Source organism: Aedes albopictus, chromosome 2, assembly GCF_035046485.1.
Source record: "Aedes albopictus strain Foshan chromosome 2, AalbF5, whole genome shotgun sequence".
Classification (NCBI taxonomy): Eukaryota; Metazoa; Arthropoda; class Insecta; order Diptera; family Culicidae; genus Aedes; species Aedes albopictus.
Window position 1 is genome coordinate 458,635,580 of NC_085137.1, and position 21,367 is coordinate 458,656,946.

The window sequence follows — 21,367 nt, forward strand, 5'->3', positions numbered from 1 at the left end:
CTGCACAAGCCTTGGAGGTTGGGATCAACTATCGATGAATTTTCCAGTGGTGTGAACATCGATCTTGACGGAGGCGCCATGAGTACTGATCATCTGGGGAAGCATGTGTAACGTCAGCGGGGACATGGGGACCTACTGGCGCGAAAAGCGTCCGGATCCGGATGGAAGGCGAGCTGCCAGGGCGCGTTGGGAGGTGGGACCTAGAGCAGTGGTGAAGTTGGTTACGATGATCTTGGCGATGTTTTTGCTGGCGTGGATTCTAGCGTGTTTGGTTGAAAACTAGGCTTTGTGGAAAACACGGAGGACTGTATCAACTGTATGTGGTTTTCTTGTTGGTCTGTATCGATTGTGTAGATGTTCAAAGCATTAAGTTCGGTAACTTGTTTGATCTTAGAAGTGAAACACCTTAAATGCTTTTTCGTGTTACCTGTATTTGCCACATAAAAAAAAACATAAAAACAATAAATCATATGGTTTGGTTACTGCTTGAGAGTTGTATGCGAAAAATCGATATTTTTATCCGATGCGTATCAATACGTATCAACCAATTATATTGAAAATTGTTCGTTTACCATACGTGGTATGGTATATAATTATACGTCGTATGGTACATAAGTATACGTCGTATGGTACATAACTTTACGTCGTATGGTACATAATCTTCTTCTTCTTCTTGGCGTAACGTCCTCACTGGGACAAAGCCTGCTTTTCAGCTTAGTGTTCTTTGAGCACTTCCACAGTTATTAACTGAGAGCTTCCTCTGCCAATGACCATTTTGCATGTGTATATCGTGTGGCAGGCACGAAGATACTCTATGCCCAAGGAAGTCAAGGATATTTCCTTTACGAAAAGATCCTGGACCGACCGGGAATCGAACCCGTCACCCATGGTCATGCTGAATACCCGTGCGTTTACCGCCTCGGCTATATGGGCCCTTATGGTACATAAGAATACGTTGTATGGAAAATAACTATACGTCGTATGGTACATAACCATACGTTAAAATATTATTTGATTGTGTTCTGTAGGGTAATCACAATAATTTGTATAGTTATAATACAGTACACTGCATGTTTTCATTAGCCTTTCTATTAGGAAAGCTTAACTACCCGTAATCGCTTACGAATAAAAAATCGAGCATGGGACTGACATGTAATTACAGCCAGTAAACACCTAATAACTAATGCTAATATTGCTAACCAACTCCAATCACTCTCACCTAATCGAATCTCAATAATCCAACTGTCTGCAGCGCCTAGCCTCACAGACCAAAATGTTTCTTCGAGGCTTGTATACACTGGCTGCCGTTCTGCTAGCTCCGATAGCTGCCTTCCGCCTAATCCGGCCCTGCGCTCCGAACCCTGAACCATTCCTTCTGTCCTATAGAGCCGTCATAGACCCGGATGACCAGCTGCGCATCGCCAACGACAGCCGGACGCTGGTACATCAGATCCTGCATGGACCGTGTCTGCAGATGGAATACTACGGCCTGAAGGCCGATTTCGGAAACCCGCTGACTATCTACGGAACGTGTGACTACGAGCGAATGTTTCGGTTCAGCACCGTGCACGTGTTTGGCTACAACTGCTGGCGGTCCAAGATGGAGACCTGGAATGCGGGACACTGCGAAGTCTACAACCTCGCTAAAGATCACATGTTTGGGGAAATGCACAAGTATTGGACCTTGAAAACGACTATCAGTGAATTTTCCAGTGATGTGAGATTGTGGACTGACCTGGACCTTGACAGAGGCGTAAGCAGTACTGATCCCTTCGGGAAAGAGTGCATGTGTAATGTCAGTAGAGACATGGTGGCCTTTTGGCGCGAAAAGTGTGAGGATGGAAAACTAATTGCCAGGAGTTGGGTGCTGGAACCTAGAACAGTGGTGAAGTTGATTTCGATGATCTTGGCGATGTATTTGCTAGCGTGGATTCTGGTGGGCTTGGTTGCCAGATAGGAATATCTTTAACATTTTGTGAGAACTTCCTGAAATATATTTGGTGTTTCTGAAAAAAAAACTTGCACACTTAATCCAAATTTCAACCAGACCTGGACAATCCCCTTAGCAACATACAATCTTTCCACCACATCTTCAAAAACAGAAAGGGCAACAAGTGCCCATTAAGGAAATTGCGAAACACTCTTTCTCTATCTCTGCGTTTTTTTTTCGCTCTCTCGTCCAACGCCACCATTGCATTGTCGTCGTCGTTGTCTTTCGAAACGGCACAAAAGCTGTTCAACGATCGTCGTCGTCTTCGCCAACCACCACCATACCCTCCGCCCGGGATCATATGTTGCAAACGCCGTCATGATGATGGTCCATTGTGCCCGCTGCTGCTTTTAATGATTTTGCATGTTCTCTCGCCGTTAATAAATATCGCGCGCCCGTCCTCAGGTCCCTCCTCAACCGACCCTTCGGATTATGTGCACTGGCGCAAAACAACTTATGACTTCCAGCGATCGCTGTTGCACCGGACGAGCGGACCAACCGAAGAAGCCAGTTGACCTAGTGCCAACGAAACGAACAAAAAAAACCCCGGCGACAATCAACGATGACTACGACGGCAGTCGATTATGAAATTCCCTGCCTCGATTCTCTCGGTTTTTGGAAGAAAACCTGTTTGCAACAACCAAATATAGCCTAGAGCTACTAATATGAATGGCGATTGAAAGTGGAAACAGAAATAGCCATCGCTCTGGCTGCCGGACCCCTGTAGAGCTGTGGGGTCCCCGGATGAGGTTATTCAAGGTCCTCCCCTCCCCTCTTGATGGTTTAGAAACCCAGAATGCAACGTGGACGAAACTGATTAGCTAGACAGATTGGCTACCATCGCCAACGCCGCGAGTGATGAACTTCGAAGCCTGCAGAAGTTCAACTGCCTGCGTTCGCGCAATAACGGTTCTGTTTGTAATTCTAGACGACCGACGCGTTGGATTTCGGTTTCGGGGCAGCGAACGTTGTACTGAACGAATTTGCTGCGATCGATTGAGGAATCGGCGCAAAGCCTGAGAAAGTTGGGCGATAAACGAGGAACTGACAATGGTTGATTGGTTCACCTAGTAGGTGCAAGAGTTTTCTGTAGACTACTACTTTGAATGTTATGATCAACTCAAAACAGCTTTCAAACGTTGCATTCTTGGTATTTTTACACAACGAAACAACGAAAATAAATAAAAGGAGCTGGAAAGTACAGCAGATGTGTTCTATTGAATAATATGCATTAATATGCACACACACACACATACATACCCACATACAAACAGACATTAGACTAATATGAAGGCACTTTTTGAATCTTCCTGTGAATATTTCCGAAGTTAAATCAAAACCCTTGGATACTGAACTGAGCGGGAATGTTAGCTTGACAAATTTTGAACTAAATGTGCTATACAACACAATACTTCCATGAGATATTCATTTCCTTAAGCTTTTGTTGCTTGCAACTTGCATGGAGTTGACACTTTTTATTCAATGATACATAACATTTACCTTATTATTTTATGGGGAAATCAAATCCTTTCAGCTCAACATCCAAATGCACAAAAAACAATAAAAATATGTTTCGTCAACTGGAAGAAATTGAACTTGCTTCCGGTTCAGTTTACAGTTCTGTTTCAGAAAAATATTGCCAGCGTCAGCATATCGGTATGAGAAAACCACATTCTTAGCTTTGCATAGTTGTCAGAGTAGAACATTTGTTAAAAGTCAGAATGAATGAATAGATCTTTGACCGGGTGACAAATGCTTTCCCAAATAAGCATATAGAAAGATGTCTACGATTAAAAAAAATAGGAACGAGCTCATCTATAACAGTTTTTTTGCGTACATTGTTATCATGCAAAAAAAAAAAACGATTTTATTTTCTTATTCAATAATTTGGAAGGTTCGGGCGCTACATAACCAAGCCGAAATAGTTTGTTAATTGCTTGTGTTTACGTTGATAGAAAAAAAAAACAAAATTGTTATGATGAGCATACAACATGTACAGTGGAGTTGGGTTACTCAATAAATTTATTAGTGCCGAAAGACACATGTAGAATAGAAAAATGTTTGGAACGAGTTCACCAAATACTCTGATAAGAGTTTCCACTATACATAGCCGAGAAAACGAGTTTATTTCGATGCACATATGAAATAAAATGAAGTTCAGTTGGAATACGCAATAAATTGGCTCATTTTACAAAAAAAAAGTTTATTGTCACTCCCCCTTCAAAACTCCCAAAATATTGAAGAGACGAAAACAATTGACAACTCATGACTCTATTTTCAATAGAAAAAAATCCTTTATTTTTTGAATAGTTGAAAATATTTTTTTCAGTAATGAACATACATAATTTTGAATTTTTCAATATTTTTTTTCTTTTTTTTTGTTTTGTTTTTATTTATTTTTATCTCCTCTTCGTACCCGATGAAAAACTTTGACCACAAAAAAAATGTATCTGCCTAGTTTTTGAGTTGCAGTAATGCTAATAGCATTTCCCCTAATATGTTTGCTGCTTTGCTTTATTGTTGCAGTAGTGTTCCTTTTCAAAGTTCTATAAGAATTCAATGGAATGCGCCACAATAGGAACCAAAGCTTAATGTTTCCTTACTAATATGAACAGTGTGCCTATTGTTAGTGCATATAAGTTAACGAATTTTAGATAAACTATCGACTTCATTTTGAAACCCATTATTTAGTGGTACGGCCGATTTTATTTAATTAATAAACATTATTTATTAATGTTTATTTAATAAATTAAATAAATAAGTAAATATTATTTTTTCCTTTATTGGCACATTTACCCTAACGTTTTTCATTTCCAATTGATTCCTCAATATTCTACAACTTCTAAACATTTTTCTTGAATCACTCGTAAATAAACTCTTATTTGCAAGATTTTCTTTTTTTTTTCTTCTTTTTTTTAGCTCAAAGATTCAAATTTAGGGCACTATAACTTTTCAGTTTCTCGCCCAGTTTCAACCCAAATTTTTGATTTTTGGTCATCTAAACTCGATTTAAACAGAATCACCTTCCAATTCTTTTCAATTGTCGATATTGTGAATTCTGGTTTTAATTTTTTCCAATTTTATTTTTGAACATCCCTACACTTTTATATTTTTCCTAGAAGCCTATTTGGCATACCGATTTTTTAAGACGTAAACATTCAGATTTTATGATAATTGTTAAAATAAATTGTTAATTTTTAATTTTTTCAATGAAAATTTGCTTTGCCATGTAACTTTCAGGAAAATCTTTTTAGTGTGTATTCAACTCCCTTAAACTATTTACCACAAAAGAATGATTAAGGAAAAAAATAAATAGGTTGACTGTTGCGATTAAATACAAAAGAAACAAAAAATAATATCTAAAAGATGACCAAATCATCAATTTTTCAATGATTTAAATAAAATGTATATACGCTCTTAAAGATACCAAAATTTATTTTGGGATATACAGAACATTCCTAAATACATATTAGCCAAAAATACAAATGGGACGAAAAATTGGAACACAATTTTGAGCCTCATGTACTCGAGATCGAGTTATTATTACTTTCCACCCTTCGCTTCTAACCTCTTTAAATATAGTTTTTTCAGGAGATTTTTGGACAACAAAAATATCTTCAAAAGCATGTCCATACATAGATTTGAAATGGGTCAGACAGCTGAAAAATTCTCGATCCCTAAAGTAAAAATTTTGAGAAGAAAGAAAAAAAAATAAGGAAATCTAAAAAAGTCGTATTATACGTGATTTTGGAAATTTTTATATTCTACAATTTTTTTTAAGAATCAATTAAAGAGACTCATGCAAAAAAAAAAAAATAACTAAAATCGTGGTTGAAAATTGAGAAAGTTATGGAAATTTTAGTTTCAAGTGCAGTTGCACCACCTCAAAATTTCAAAATTTTCGGCTCAAACTGGAAGGTTTCTCTTTTTATGTGATTGATTCTAGAATTCCCAAGAAAGAGACGAACCAGCCAAGGGCTGAAAGTCTCTCAAATAAAGCTAAATCAAAAAAATGATTCTAGAAGAGCACACGAATTCGCGAATTCCAAATTTCCACATCTTTTGAAAAATAAGTCGAACAGTATTGCTCACAAAACAGGGTTTCGCCCCCTAAGACTTTTATTTCGAGAATTTATTTCTTAAAATTCAATTGTTTATCAAAATATCGTTTTTAGAAATTCCTCTAAATTTGACATAAATTTTCCCAAAAAGTTGTTCCCCATGAAGCTATTAAATGTATTTTTAAGGATTTTCAGGCTTTATTTTATCAATAAACTCTAGAAAATTTAATTAAATATCCAAAATTTACACTAAGACAGCTTTAAAACTGATATCTAAAATTTTCATATTTTTTTTTCAAATCCTCTTTGAAGTTCCCCCATGAAATTCAAATGCACAAAAAATTTCAGACGTAACTTCCAAAATGTTTTTTTTTGGCAAAATTTTCAATTAATTTTTCGAAAAATGTTTTGGGTAATTTCTTTGAAGAAGTCAATGCAATGGAGGAAATCGAGTCATCAACTGATCTAGTTGTTTATCCTAAAATCAGTTCAGTCGAAACGAAAAGTAAATGAGAAGAAATAGATGAAAAATAAAAATAAACATAGTTGCGAAAATAGTTGAGGAAACCGCTGGAAGGAAATAGCAGAATTTTCAAAGATGATTATCAAATTGAGCACGGTATGGGAACCGAGTAGATCGAAAAGCCTTGATATGAAAATCAAAAAGTGATTTTTGGTTGAAAGAAGATGTTTTTCACAATTGCAAAAGATTATTGGCGAAATTCTTATTTGAAAATAGAATTGAACTATTCCTCAAGCATTTCTGGAAACTGGTAAAGATCAGCGGAATTCCCGGCAAAATTCTAGCTGAATTTTAAGCGGCGCAGACGTCTCCTTTTGAAATTGACCTTGACCTACTACAGGGGATAGGCAAAATTATCAGGACAGGTAAAATTTTCCCTTCTCAAAAAAATTTCAAATAACTGTAACTTTTCCAGACACGAATGCCACATAAGTGGTAAAGTGTCTTTAATAAATATTAATAATAATAAAGTAACTTTTCGAAAAAAGCATAAAATATTTTCAAATTTTCACTGTAAGTTGATTACCTATTTGTGTATCAGTGGACAAAATTTGAAAAAGATCGTACTATTCTGCACGAAGTTATAAAGATTCTAAAAAAAGGTATAAATATCCGATAGCCAACTTTGAGCTGTTCTATCTCCGGATGAATGAACCAAATGCAATGAAATTTTGACCATTTATGACCTATATAATGGGCTTTGAAAATCTTTTGACATAACTTAAAATTCTTAACATGGAAGAAAATTATAACGGTAAGATAATTAGATAATTATTATTAGTCATAAATGGTCAAAATTTCATTACATTCGGTTCATTGAATCCGGAGATATAACAGCTCAAAGTTGGCTATCGAATAATTCTACCTTTTTCTCAAACGCTTTTAATTTCGTGCAGAATGGCCCGACCTTTTCCAAATTTTGTCCACTGATACACAACTAGTTGAACAACTTACAGTGAAAATTTGAGAATATCGCACTTTTCGAAAAGTTACAGCTAATTGGACATTTTTTGAAAAGTGAAAATTTTGCCTGCCCCGATCATTTTGTCTATCCTTTGTATGTGTGAGAATGCTTAGAACAAATTGTATGAAATATCCTGGAATTCTTAGAGGAGTTTATTACGGAATAATCGCTGGAAATATTTGAAAATTTTGAATGATTTGTTGGTGAAATTTAAAAATATTTTTTTTACTGTTTCAAGAAAAAAAAAACAATTTCTCAAAAATTCTGTATTAGATTTTTTTTTCTTTTTTTATTGAATTTTTAGATAAAATAAAACAAAAATCTGATGAGAATAGGAAAACCCTAAAGAAGTTACTGAGGAAATGTTCACCAAAAACCATAGATTAACATAAGAACGAAAAATTCTCAAGTTTCATGAGAAAATACTTGAGAATTTTTCGTTCTTATGTTAATCCATGGTTTTTGGTAAACATTTCCTCAGTAACTTCTTTAGGATTTTCCTATTCTCATCAGATTTTTGTTTTATTTTATCTAAAAATTCAATAGAAAAAAAACAAAAATTAGTTAGATTTCAAACCTTAAACCTGTCCGATTTTTCAATAGTCTGGCAAGGTTTTTACCAGAGGGAAATTGAGGGAAACTAAAAAGTATTCGAAATTATGGTATCCCATAAGAATACCATCATGTTTTCGTATTGTTCAATATACTTTTGCTTCTGGCATGGGCTGGATATATAAATAGAATACCGTGGCTTAGATGCCAAAATATTCATTAGCTGCATTTACCTTGGTACCTTGAAAAATACCGAAAAAAAATTATGAAAAATTTATAACGTTTTGATTTTTTTTGTATACATTCACTTTTTTATTTAATTATTTTATTTATTGATTTTTTTTATTTTTATTTTATTATTGTGAATTTGAACTTAAGGCGAAACTGGATCCATTTTCTCACTTTTTGGTTTTTGATTTTTTATAAAATTTCGAAGCAATATTTTCAAAATCGGTTTTCGTGCACATGTAGAGTATGGATCAAGGTATCTTCTGATTTTTTTGTGGTTGAACATGTTTTTCGTTTTTGCAAAAACTATTTTTGAACAAAATTTCACAAAAAAATAGTTTCTGCAAAAATGGAAAACATTTTCCACCTCAAAAAAAAATCAGAAAATAGTCTGATCCAAACTCTACATGTGTACGGAAACCAATTTTGAAAATATTGCTTCGTTATTTTATATAAAAATCAAAAACCAAAAAAATGAAGAAATGCTTTCAGTTTCGCCTTAAAGCTAGTTCTTCACTCACTGGATTTTTGAGTTAAGTACGATATCTGGAATAATTTGTAAAAATATAGAAAAACAATCTGAAAAATCAGGGAACTTTATTTTCGTTTGTCAGTAGACAGCCTGAAGAATATCCTGAAAAAAATAAAAGAAAAATTTCAAGATTTCTGAACAATTTTCTAAAGAAAATGTTGGAGTATTTTTGGTAACCTTCTCGTGAAAAACTCGAAAATTTATTATCAGCGCTGACTTTGGAAAAATAATGTTAAAAGATTTTCATTGTTTTCATTAAAAAAAAAAAACGGAAAGAACAACTACTGTAATAGCTATAGGTGATCATATCTTTTCGGAAATTGAGGGAAGTTGGGTAGATTTAAAAGGCATCCAAACAACTGCTTGGTTCAACATTAAACAAAAGAGTTCACAGAAATAGTCTGAAACGCTCTATGATGTAAAAAGAAAATTAATAAAAATTATAAAATAAATAATTACTAGAAGGATTTCCAATCATGTTTATTTAAAAAAAAACTTGGATGAGTTACTAAGAAATCTCCAGCCGAAATTCAAAAAACTCTAAAAGCCAAATTAACAATTTTAAATCAAAATCGACTCCCAGAGGTTGTTTGAACCATCATGAAAGCAAAATGAAACACTTTTGGTTTTATCTAGGCTTTCAGAAGTCTTTCCAATTCATTTTTGAATCGCCAAATTAAAGGCGCCTGTAATTCATTGGTGAAATTTAGCAAAACATTTCAAGAATTGATACGGTTGAGTTCCACGAAGAAACATTACAAGATCGCTCTACGGATTTCTTGATTTACATTTTCGCAAGACCTTCTATGAATTTTCCCAAAGACCCCTGCTCCTACTTCAATTTCTTGAGGTTTGTGCTAACGTCCCTGGTCCCAATTCCATAAAAAAATAAGCTTCAATATGATCAGATTGCGTCGATTTCAGGAGAAATTTGTCCGAACCTACGATATACGGTACTTTTTTTTATGAATGCCCGGGTATTTTCACCAGAAGCCGCTCTAGATGGAGACAAGGACCATGATACAATTTTGCCTAAGAAGTCGAGTCAGTTTCTATAAAATATCTCAGGCATGACCGGGAATCAAACCCGCCATAACTGACTTGACGATATAAATCCAAATAACTATCATCTGGATAAATGTGAAAATTTTGGATATAGACTGTGAAGTATTGGATGTCAGACAATACAAATAGTATGGAACGAACTTACCAATAACAATCCTTCCTAATTCATACTGTTTATATGTAAATGTCTAAAAAGTTTATAATTTTTACCAAACTATTTTGTCAGTCAGTTTATGAACTATTGAATAGTTTGAATTCGAAAAACATAAACTAAAAGTTGTATGTAAAGCCAAAACAGTATGAAACGAGCTCACCGATTAAGGCAAAGCAAGATGCATTTTCTTTTTTTGGTATTTGATTTTTTATTATATAACGCAGCAATATTTTCAAAATCTGTTTCCATACAAGGATCTAGGTGTATCTCCTAATGTTTTCCTGGTGGATAGGGTTTATCAGTTTTTCAGAAACTTTTTTTTTAAATTTTGTTAAAAATGGTTACTGCAAAAAAAATCACCAGGATAAATTTTCAGGCTATACCTTGATCGTTCCTCGTAATGTAAATGGAAACTGAATATTGCTCCTAAATTCCTAAAATGCGAAAATGCATCCTCTGTAAGCAAAATAAGCGAAGCATTTCGTTTTGAAATTAGGTAAATTTCCGTCCGGATATTCCTCCCAAAACCCAAGAAATGTTTCCATTGATGCCTGCTGATAACAATTTCACGAAATGTTCTAGTATTTTTTTAGGAACTTCTTCCGTTATAACATTAGAATCATACTAGTACTTTCTACAGAAGTTTTCCTGGTAATATTGGTTGTCAACTATGAAGACCTTCACTCCGTCCGGTCTCCACCTCGCCTGGCCAGTACCGATTTGATCATCTTCCTCCGCCTCTGTCTCCTCCTTCCTCGAACCGACTCGCCTTTCGGAAGTCGTGGTGCAGCCATGTACATCCCAATCCACCCCAGCAGATACATCCCGATCATCATCAGAAACCATTGTACGACTATTCTGGGCTGCACCATCCAGCTCGTATCGGTCTCCCTCCCATTATCGTCGGGACATTTTTCGCGCCAGAAGCTGGCCATGTCCCTGCTGCTGATGTTACACGTACACCGCCTCCCGAGAGAATCGGTACCGGTGTCCCCTTCCACGAGTTGTGTGATTGCAATCGTCAACAGCCCGGATTTGATTTCGGAGTGCATAAAACGGTAATTCTCATCGAAGGTGCTGGTTTTGCAGATCTGCGCTTCTATCACGGTCATCCGAGACTTCCAACAGTTATAGAAGGGAACATAGACGGTCCGCAAGCGGAACATCCGATCGTAGCTGTTGCAAGTGCCGTAGATGGTGAGCTGGCTGGCAAGGTCTAGTTTTAGGCCGTTGTATTCCACATGGAGACAGGGATTGTGCAGGATCTGGCGGAGAAGGTTATGATGACGGGTTTCGTTGGAAATGGCTTGGTGCAGCTTGGGGGATGGGACTGCTTTTCGGGCTAGCTGAAATGATTGCGGAACCGGTGAACATGGTCGGATTATTTGTTCTATCAACTCGCGACTGCTGGCAGTTAGAATGAGGGTAAACGCCCATAATGCAAGAGAATACATTTTACTCTGCGTGGTTTGAGGGACGTTCAGTTTAGTCATGTTTTTATTTGACGCAAGTCAGTTAACGATGATCTAATTGGCATATTCATAGGAATAGCCGAGAAATGTTTACCAAAAGTTAAATCAGTTACATAATCGATATGGCTCTCTTGCATCACGATTCACTGTATGGTATACAGATGTATGCTTGGATTTCATAACTTTAAAAAAGTCCAGTTAAAGTACACTATTCTATTTTGCAATATTTCGATACAGATTATCGTTTCTGCCATACAAAACCATTAAATTACAATTTATCTTATGGTTACGTACCATACAGGGTATCGTTAATTAAGTTCTTACACTTATACAATGAAGGTTACAAATCTTGCTAAAATACATTTGTGAAGGTAGAACAATCTTGCTAAAATCCATTTGTTTTAAATCTCAAACACAAACCATACATTTTATTGTTACCATATTGTTTGTACTTTCTGTATAATGGAATTACTGTAACGTAAGTTGTCATTGATAAGGACGACCTTCATCTGCTCGGTGTACAACCAAGTGCGCTACGATCCACCCCATCAGGAATATTCCCAGAAACATCACCACCAGCTCCACAACTGTTCTCGGATCCATCTGCCAGCTCCCGTTAAGTTGGCTTCCATTCGGACATTTTTCGCGCCAAAAGGCCGCCATCTGGCCGCTGCTGGTATTGCACACACATTCCCGCCCTAGATGATCAGTACCATTCCCGCCTTCATCAAGGCTGATCCGTACGCTACTGAACATTTCTTCAATTCGTGCGCCCCCTGTCACCGAGTGGAAATCGTCGGTGAGTCTGTCGGCGGCGCAGGTTCCCGCTTCCCAGATGGCCATCCTGAACTGCCAACAATCGTACTCGGGCACGTGTACTCTGGTGTACCGGAACATTCGCTCGTAGTTGCACGTTCCGTAGATGGCGACGGGACTTGAACTCTGTGGGTGCTGGTCAGCATATTCCAGCTGTAGACAGGGCCCGCGGAAGGTCTGGTATATAAGGTTTCGGGTGTCGTTGGAGATAAGTGGTTGCATTTCTGGGGTTATGACTCCCCTTCGGGACAGCTGGGTTGGTTTAAGGATCGGTGGACAAGGCTCAATCGTTAGTCCATAGGACTGATCCGTTGACGCAATCAGGAAGAAAACAAGTGTCCAACAACGTCGAAAGGCCATTTCAGTGTGTTGACATCGAAAAGTGTAATCTCAATGACGCTGAAGAAAGCAGATCCTTTCCATCAGTTATACTTCCCTGTTCAATGACATCAATTATGTTTGGTGACGTGTTGGGCAAATTGAGATACATGGTTTTGTGAATTATGGTTGAGTTTTTCATGATTACATCATACATTTATTTGGGAATTCCTTCCGTAATCCCTCCTCGAATTGTGTCTGAAAATAGTTCAACAATTTTCTGTACAAGTTACAATCGAGATTGCACAGGAATTGCGTTTAAAATTCCTCTCAGATTTGGTCTCAAATTATTTTAGGAATTCCGCCAAAATCTTCCAGGGATTTTCCGAGAAATTTCTCCAGGGTTTGCCTCCGCAATTCCTCCAGAGATTTTCCGAAGAGTTCCAAATTATTCGACGAAATGTTTGGTCTTCAAATTTTTCTAGAGATTGCTCTGGGAAACTTTTAAGGACTTCCCCAAGAATTCTCCCAGAGATTTCCCGAGAAATTAGTTCAGGTATTGGACGAGAAATTTTTCAAAGAATATCACAAGAATTTCCTTTCCCCTAGAGGTTCCCCGAAAAGCTCTTGCAGGGAATCCCAGCAGAGAAACGCTTTCAGGATTTCCACGAGGATTTCTTCAGAGACTTCGCGGGGAACTCTTCTGGGAGTTTGTCCAGGGATTATCCAAAAACTTTCTCCAGGAATTGGCCCTGAAGTTTCATGATGATTTCTCCGTGGATTTTTTCTAAGGTTTCTACGAGAACTTTCTCTAGACCTTCTCTAGGTATTACTCCAGGTACTCCACGAGGAATTCTTTCGAAGATTTCTGGAAGAATGCTTCCAAAGATTCTACAAAGAATTCGTCCAGGAATTCCACGAGAAATATCTCCAAGGATTCCACGAGCACTTTCGTTAGGGTTTCCACGAGCAACTTCTTCTGCAAAGCCCAAGCAAGTCTTCCAGAGATTCCTGGAATTCCCGAGTAGTTTCTGCAGGAATTTCTACCAAGGGTTCGCGAGGATTTCCACAGCAGGATGCCCAGCAGGAGTTACTTGGGAATTCATGGAGAAACTCCTTGCGAATCTCTGGAGAAATTCTGCCAGAGATTTCTTGTGAAATTTCTCCGAGGTTTCGCAAGAGATACCTTGCAGGAATTTCTCCAGAGATTGCCTGAGGAGTTTCGTATTTTTCGACGAAATGTTTGATCTAGAAATACCTCTAGAGATTGCTCCGAAAATGTTTTGGGGATTGCCCCAAGAATTTCTCCAGAGATTTCCTGAGGAATTCCTTCAGGTATTGAATGAGGAATTCTTCCAAAAATATCACGAAGGTTTCCTTCAGGGATTTGTCAAGAAATTGCCCCAGATATTCCCGGAGAACTCCACGAGGTTTTTTTTTTCAGAGACTCGACGGGAATCTCTTCATGGAGTTGCCCCAGGGATTTTCCCATAACTTCCTCCAGGCGTTTCCGATGATTTCTCTGTGGAATTTTTCTTAAGTTTCTACGAGGACTTTTTCCAGACCTTCCACTAGGTATTTCATGAAGAATTTCTTCAGGAATTCAACGAGCACCTTCTTCTGGGAAGCTCGAGGAATTCTTCTAAAGATTCGCAAAAATATTCTCCTGGAATTTCCGAATAACTTCTGTTGGGACTTTTGAGATTTTTCGAATGGCCCCCGAGGATTTCCTCCGGAAATTCTCTAGGAATTACTCAGGATCCCTCGGGAACTCCTGGAGAAATGCCTTGCGAATCCTTGGGGGAATTCCTCCAGAGTTTCTCAGAGAAATTCCTCTGGAAATTCCCTAGTAATTTCTGCAGAGATGCTCTGTGGAATTTCTCTCCAGGAATTCCTCTAAGGATTTTCAAAGAATTCATCCGGAAATTCCCTAGTATTTCCTCAAGAAACACGCTGTGGAAGTCTTCCAGGGATTTCAGCAGGTACATATTCTTCCAGGGATTTTTCGAGTAACCCCTCCAGAAGTGCTTTGAGTAAGTCCTGTAGGAATTCGCCGAGTGATATCATTAAAAAAATATCGAGGAATTCCTCAAAAAATTTCTCGAGGGATTCCTCCAAACAACTCCTGAGTAATTCCTCAAGAAATTCCCCGAAGAAATTCCAGATAAATCATCTTCCCGAAGATTTGGATTCTCCGAGGATTGCTCCTGGGAATTCTTTTTGGAATTGGCCCGGGAATTTCTTCAGAAACTCCCCTGGCATCATTCCAGGAATTTCCCCGGTATTTCTTCAAGGATTGACCCAAATGATTCTTCAGGGAATTATCCAGAAATTCGCCCAGGAGTTCTACTAGGGGTTTTCCGAGGAATGCCTCACGGGATTGCTCTAGGATTTCTTCTTGGGATCCCTGAAGAGCTTCTGCAGGAATTCCCGGAGAAATTTTTCCAAGGATTCTTTCAGAGAATCTCTGAGTAACTCACCAAGAAATTTCTCGAAGGAGTTCCAGGGAAACCATCTTCCCGAAGATATGGTTCCTCCTGGGACCGCTCTGGGATTTTTTTTTGGAATTGACCCGGGAATCTCTTCAGAAACTCCCCCTGGTATCATTCCAGGAATTTCCCAGGTATTTCTTCAAGGATTGATCCAAACGATTCTTCAGGGAATTCCCCAGAAATTCGTCCAGGAGTTCTACTAGGGGTTTTCCAAGGAATGCCTCATGGGATTGCTCTAGGATTTCTTCCAAGAATCCCTGAAGAGATTCTGCAGGAATTCCTGGAGAAATTTTTTCAAGGATTCCTTCAGAGAATCTCTGAGTAACTGACCAAGAAATACCTCGAAGAAAATCCTCGAAAGAATTCCAGAGAAACCATCTTCCTGGAGATTTTGTTCCTCCTGGGATTGTTCCGGGAATTTATTTTAGAATTGGCCCTGGCATTTGTACAGCAACTCTCCCTAGCATCATTCAAGAATTTCTCTTGTATTTTTTCAGAGATTGACCAAAGATTCTACAGGGATTTATCCAAAAATTCATTCAGAAGCTCTACTAGGGGTTTTCTAGGGGTTTCCTTCAGGGATTCCTGAAGAGCTCCTACAGGGATTCCCGGAGATCTACGAGGAGTTCCTTCATGCATTTTTCTAGATATTCCATGAGGAATTCCTTCAATGATTCCAAGAGCAGTTCCTCCAGAGATTCCACAAAGAATTTCTTCAGGATTCTACAGAGATTCCTGAGTTATTCTTCCAAAGATCCATGGGATACTCTTTAGAAATTCTCTAGAAATTACTTAGGGACTCGTGCAGGAATTATTCGGAAATGCCTTGAGGAATTCCTTGAGAATTTCTGGATGAATTCCATGCGATCCCTGGAGAAATCCTTCGTGGGATTACCGGAGGAATTTCTGCAGGGATTCCCGGAGGAGTTTATTCAAGGACTTGCAGAAGATTCCTCCGGCAATTCCCTAGTACTTCCGCGAGAAATACCGTGTGGGATACCTCCAAGGATTCCCAGAGGCACTCATACATATTCTTCTAGGGATTCCCCGAGTCATTACTTCAGGTGTTCTTTGAGTTATTCCTGCAGGAATTTCCCGAGGAATTCCCCAAAAAAAATCCCGAGGAATACTTCCAGAGAATCCCTAAACAATTCCTTCAGAAATTCCCCAAAGAGTTCCAGGGAATCCACCTTCTCATAGATTTTTTCCAGCAGTGTTTGCCTCAGGGATTCCTCCTAGGATTGCTACGGGAATTCTTTTTGGAATTACCCCAGGATTTTTTTCAGGATCTCCTCCAGGCACCATTCCAGGATTTTTCCTTGTAATTCTTCAGGGATTAACCCAAAATTTCTTCAGGGAGTTCTTCAGAACATCGTCCAGGAGGTCTACAAGTAGTTTTCCGAGAGATGCTTCACGGGATTTCTCTAGGATTTCTTTTAGGGATCCCAGTGGAGCTTCTTTATGGATTCCCGGAGGAATTTCTCCTTGGGTTCAACGAAGAGTTCTTCCGGAGATTCCACGACGAATCTTCTCAGAGAATTTCGTCATTTTTTTTTAGAAATTCCTCCAGAGATTCCCACAAGAATTCCTCTAGTTGTTGCCCGAGTATTTTCCAGGAATTTCTTCGGGGATTGTCCCAGAAGAATGTAGGTTTCCGGCAGGAATTACCCCATGATTTTTTCCCCAGATTCTTTCGTAGATTTCTTCTGGAACATCTCCAGAAGTTCCTTCAGGGATTCGTCAATGATCTTACCCAGGTATTACTCCATGCTTCGCACTTGGTACATCATTTATTTCAGAATTCACCACTTTTTTACCGCGGTGTAACCAAGCGCACTGCAACCCATCCTAGCACATACATTCCCAGAAGCATCACTATAAACTCCACAACTGTTCTGGCTTGTAGCGTCCAATCATCACCAAATTGTCTTCCATTCGGACATTTTTCGCGCCAAAAGGCCACCATATCCCTACTGGAGTTGCACACGCATTCCCTCCCCAAATAATCCATGCTTCTCAAGCCTTCGTCAGTGTCAATATGCAAGCCGCTGGAACCTTCCCATATATAACGGGCCCATGTCGCCATCTGGTAATCTTCGACGAGACCGTTGTCAACTTCGCAGCTCCCAGTCCCAAGCTCCCACACGGCCATCCGGGACTGCCAACAGTTGTACTCGCCGACGTGCACGCTAGTGTATCGAAACACGCGCTCGTAGTCGCAGGTCCCGTAGATGTTGACGGGACTGTCTGAACCTAGGTCTTGACCGGAATGTTCCAGCTGTAGACAGGGTCCCCGGACGATCTGGTGCATCAGATTCCGGCTGTCGTTGGAGACGCGAGGCAGCTGTTCCGGCGTTACAACTGCCCGTCGGGTCAGTTGCGTTGGCTGCAGGGTCGCCGGACAGGGCTGAATCATTTGGCCGTCGGGTTTTTCTGCCCTGGCGACTAACAGGAAGAAGAGTGTCCAACAGCGTCGAGGGTTCATTTGTTTCTGAGGTGAATCGCTCGATATACAGTACCAGTGACGGTTACGACACCCCCTGTCCAAGGAAATCAATTACATTCGGAAACAACTGTTTCGAAACTGTCCCGCTCCATCCAAAGCAACGTATAAAACGTCACGTTCTCGTCATAATTCATAGGCAAACAGTCGCGTCGTGTCGGTGGCTTCCCGGTTCTTGGTTTCCCGCTTTGTCGCTTCATTTCACACTTTCTCAGAATGTGTTTCACAGGATGTCGCCATCGTCCTGCCCGGATAGAACCACCCTTTTGAGAAATACATTACATTATATAAGTGTAGAATTAGCATAAGTTAAAATACACATAAATACAAAAAAAAAAAAAAAATTACATTATATGGTAATTCAATAATTAATTTTATTATTCGTGAGGTTGCAACTATTAAGTTACCGTTTAAAATACGGTTTGGGTTAAAAATTCGTTCGAAAGCGTATCTATTTTTATTTTCTTACGATACTTCAACTGTATAGCATATTGTAGAATATTAAACTATAATATACTGTATAGTATTATAAAGTTTTAGTACGGTATTGTAATGTAACAATACAATAAACTACTATGCATTATATCTTCATCTTAACGTTACAATAAAATAAGCTACAATACATAATATTGTAACGTAACAGTTCAGTTGATTGGTGGAACAGTTCCTATGACAATAAAATAAAAATATATGTTATGGTTATGCACCATACCTATACTGCTTGCATTATTAGGTATGGTAGCAATTTAAAAATGCTGTTTGTCAAACAAATTTGACACACAAACTATACATTTTATTGTTTTAACATACAGGGGATGGCCAAAATGTTTGGGATAGGCAACTTTTTTTTTCACTCACAAAAAAGTTCAACATGCTATAACTTTTCATAGAGCGCATCAAAAAATCTCAAATTTTGACTGTTTGTCAACCTACTATATGTACATCATTGGTACAAATTTGGGCTCGATTGATTAATATTTCGCAAAGTTAGAACCGTTCGGGTAAAACACTATTTTTTAGACAACTCATTTTTGAGCTGTCATATCTCGGAAACCAGGGAACCGAATTGAATGAAATTTTGAACGTACACTGACAATATGTAAATGCTTCACAAACTATTAAAACACAGGTACTTTTTAAACGTTGAAAAAAGTTATCATGGATTGACACTTTTTGGATTTTTCTCGAAAAAATGTATTTTTTTTACATCAATGTTAATAAATTTTAGAGTTGATATCCAAAGATTTTCCATTTCTGTTCTCAAAGTATCTCTAATCAGATATATTAGAGCCTATTAAGATTGAAGGAAGAACACATTTAATAATTTTTGTGGGGTATTGTAAATTTGACTTATTTTCCTCTATATGGGTAAAAATTTCAACCCGGTATAACTTAATTCGTCGTGAGAAAATATTACATTTTATAACGTCGTATTAAGTATCAATATATTGTTGATAAACGTTAAAAAATTCATTCAATTCGGTTCACTGGTTTCCGAGATATGACAGTTCAAAAATGAGTTGTCTAAAAAATAGTGTTTTACCCGAACGGTTCTAACTTCGTGAAACACTATTCAATCGAGCCCAAATTTGTACCAATGATGCACATATAATAGGTTGACAAACAGTCAAAATTTGAGTTTTTTTGGTGCACTCTATGAAAAGTTACAGCATGTTGAATTTTTTTGTGCGAGAAAAAAAGTTGCCTATCCCAAACATTTTGGCCATCCCCTGTAGTTTGAACTTTCTACACAATTTAACGTATATTTGTTTTACCTTACAATAACAATTAAATTATTTACCGGGAAACAAATGTATGGTAGAATAGTTGTTTTGTTTTCTATTTGTATTTTTACCCGGGCAGCCATCGACAACTGCGAAACCGAGTAGAGTTAACGATGAGAACGACCTGTCGCACCCTACTGGAAGAGCTCATTTCCGGTGTAGGCGAGCAAGGGTTAAGCACAATTAAGCAGCTAATCGTGTTAAGTCGTTTTTCTCGGTCGGTGTCGTCGGATACGGAAGATTGATGCGAGTGCGACTGGGACGATTTTCCGTTAATGGACTTCGAGGTCCTACTTAGAAGATGGAGCGTAACGATAACATCGCTGGGATGCGTCTCAAGGATTGCGTGTCTTTTTGTGTGAGAATTTTCCTAGTTTTCTTCAATTTCGATTTTCCGGTGTTCCAACCAACATTAACGTTCTCTTTTCTCTTATTCTATTCTATTTCCAGGTAAGGACTTCTGTGTGCAGTTCAGCTACCGATCGCGACCAGTTGATCGGATCAAGTCAATCAAAATTCCTGCTGCTCGTTAAAGTGACCATTCAAATTAACCAACCGGCCAGCAGCAGGAACATAAATGGAACCGAACGAAAGACTTACCTACGGACAAATGGTGATCGAAGCGAGATTAATTTGCGTTTAGTTCAGAAGACAATGGACTGGATTGGACATACTGGACCAGTTGGGTACGAAGTTGCAGCCAGGGGTGCAACTGCATCTAAACCTAAAGTATGCGTGAGGGAGTTCAACTGGACTCCCGACTGTGGTGATGGCTGTCGTTATTTGATGAAGTTGGACCGCGCTCGTAGGTTTGATTCATTTCGACGTCGATACGTCGTGGTGAATTTGATTCGTCGGTGGGTTGGAAACGACGTTCTTCAGAGGGTTATGGTGTTTCAGGATGCATTAGTTTTGAGCAGATGTAGGTGGTTGGACAGTGAAGGGCATTTGAATTGTACCATTTGGAAGCTATTAAATCGTACGATACAGCTCTGTAAAGGATCGTGAATTTGACATGGAGATGTCCAAAATTTCAAGCCGACTACTTGAACATTTACTTGTGACATCTCCTATTTCAAAAAGCTGTTATCAGAAGTGTAAATTTTCTACTTTCAATCATCGTTTCCACAGTAGCTAAAAACTCTCTCGTTAGCCGATGTGCATCATAACAAGCTACAGCGAATAAAAGAGCAAAGATGCTCTTATTCTCTAGAGAAATGCAATGGCTACTCGAGGGTCAACTACATTCTCTGTCACCAGATAAAAAGGTAAAAAACTTAAGAAGTTGGAACGAGCTCACCAGTTTTAGGTGAGCTCGTTTCAATTTGTTTGCTTTTTTTACCGGATATGATTTTAAGATTGAAAATACTAGTGGCATAAAAAATCCTACATTAGATAATAATATTGTTTCATCTGACTTCATTTTATAGAGTTTCGGTCACTAACATTCCAATATTTTTCAAAGTTGTTGAGCTTCAACAAGAACCAATCAGTATGTTTGCGCTCATGCAATTGAAAGTTGTGTGAAACTTTTCGATTGTCTGACACTGTTTGTCTTTCTTCCTACAATATCTTTTGAACTTTGAGAATATCATACTAGCGCTGCAATAACTACTTTTGTTAGTTGTGACTGGTTTAAGCTTAGATACCTACGACAGACTTAAGACTGAAATGATTATGCATAGTTTGGTTGGTTTGGAAGTATAAAGGGTGGATTTACTTTCGAACTTTCATTGATAAGAACACACAAACGTTTGCCTTATTAACATTCCTCCTCGATTCGCTGACAAATTTTCTGTGGAAGTTCTGAAATTACTGTGAATATTATGAATAGTCTGGCACTCATACCTAAAAAAATCGCCATCGGGTTATCTGAATATATGGTGGCAAAAACCTGTGATAGAATATCATGA

General features: G+C 38.2%; 1 protein-coding gene across 7 annotated transcripts in view; it reads left to right on the plus strand.

Annotated features, from left to right (window-relative positions):
- LOC109418953 (GATA zinc finger domain-containing protein 10) overlaps positions 1–21,367 on the plus strand; it is a 567,982-nt gene that overhangs the window by 100,881 nt on the left and 445,734 nt on the right. Inside the window, exon 2 of one of the 7 annotated variants that reach the window (XM_029877735.2) lies at positions 19,905–20,107. The exons of the other annotated variants lie outside the window; for them this stretch is intronic. Coding sequence (XP_029733595.2) covers positions 19,905–19,987 — 83 coding nt within the window. The 3' untranslated portion in view covers positions 19,988–20,107. Of the gene's footprint in view, positions 1–19,904; positions 20,108–21,367 lie in introns of those variants that run through there. 7 annotated transcript variants of the gene reach the window in all.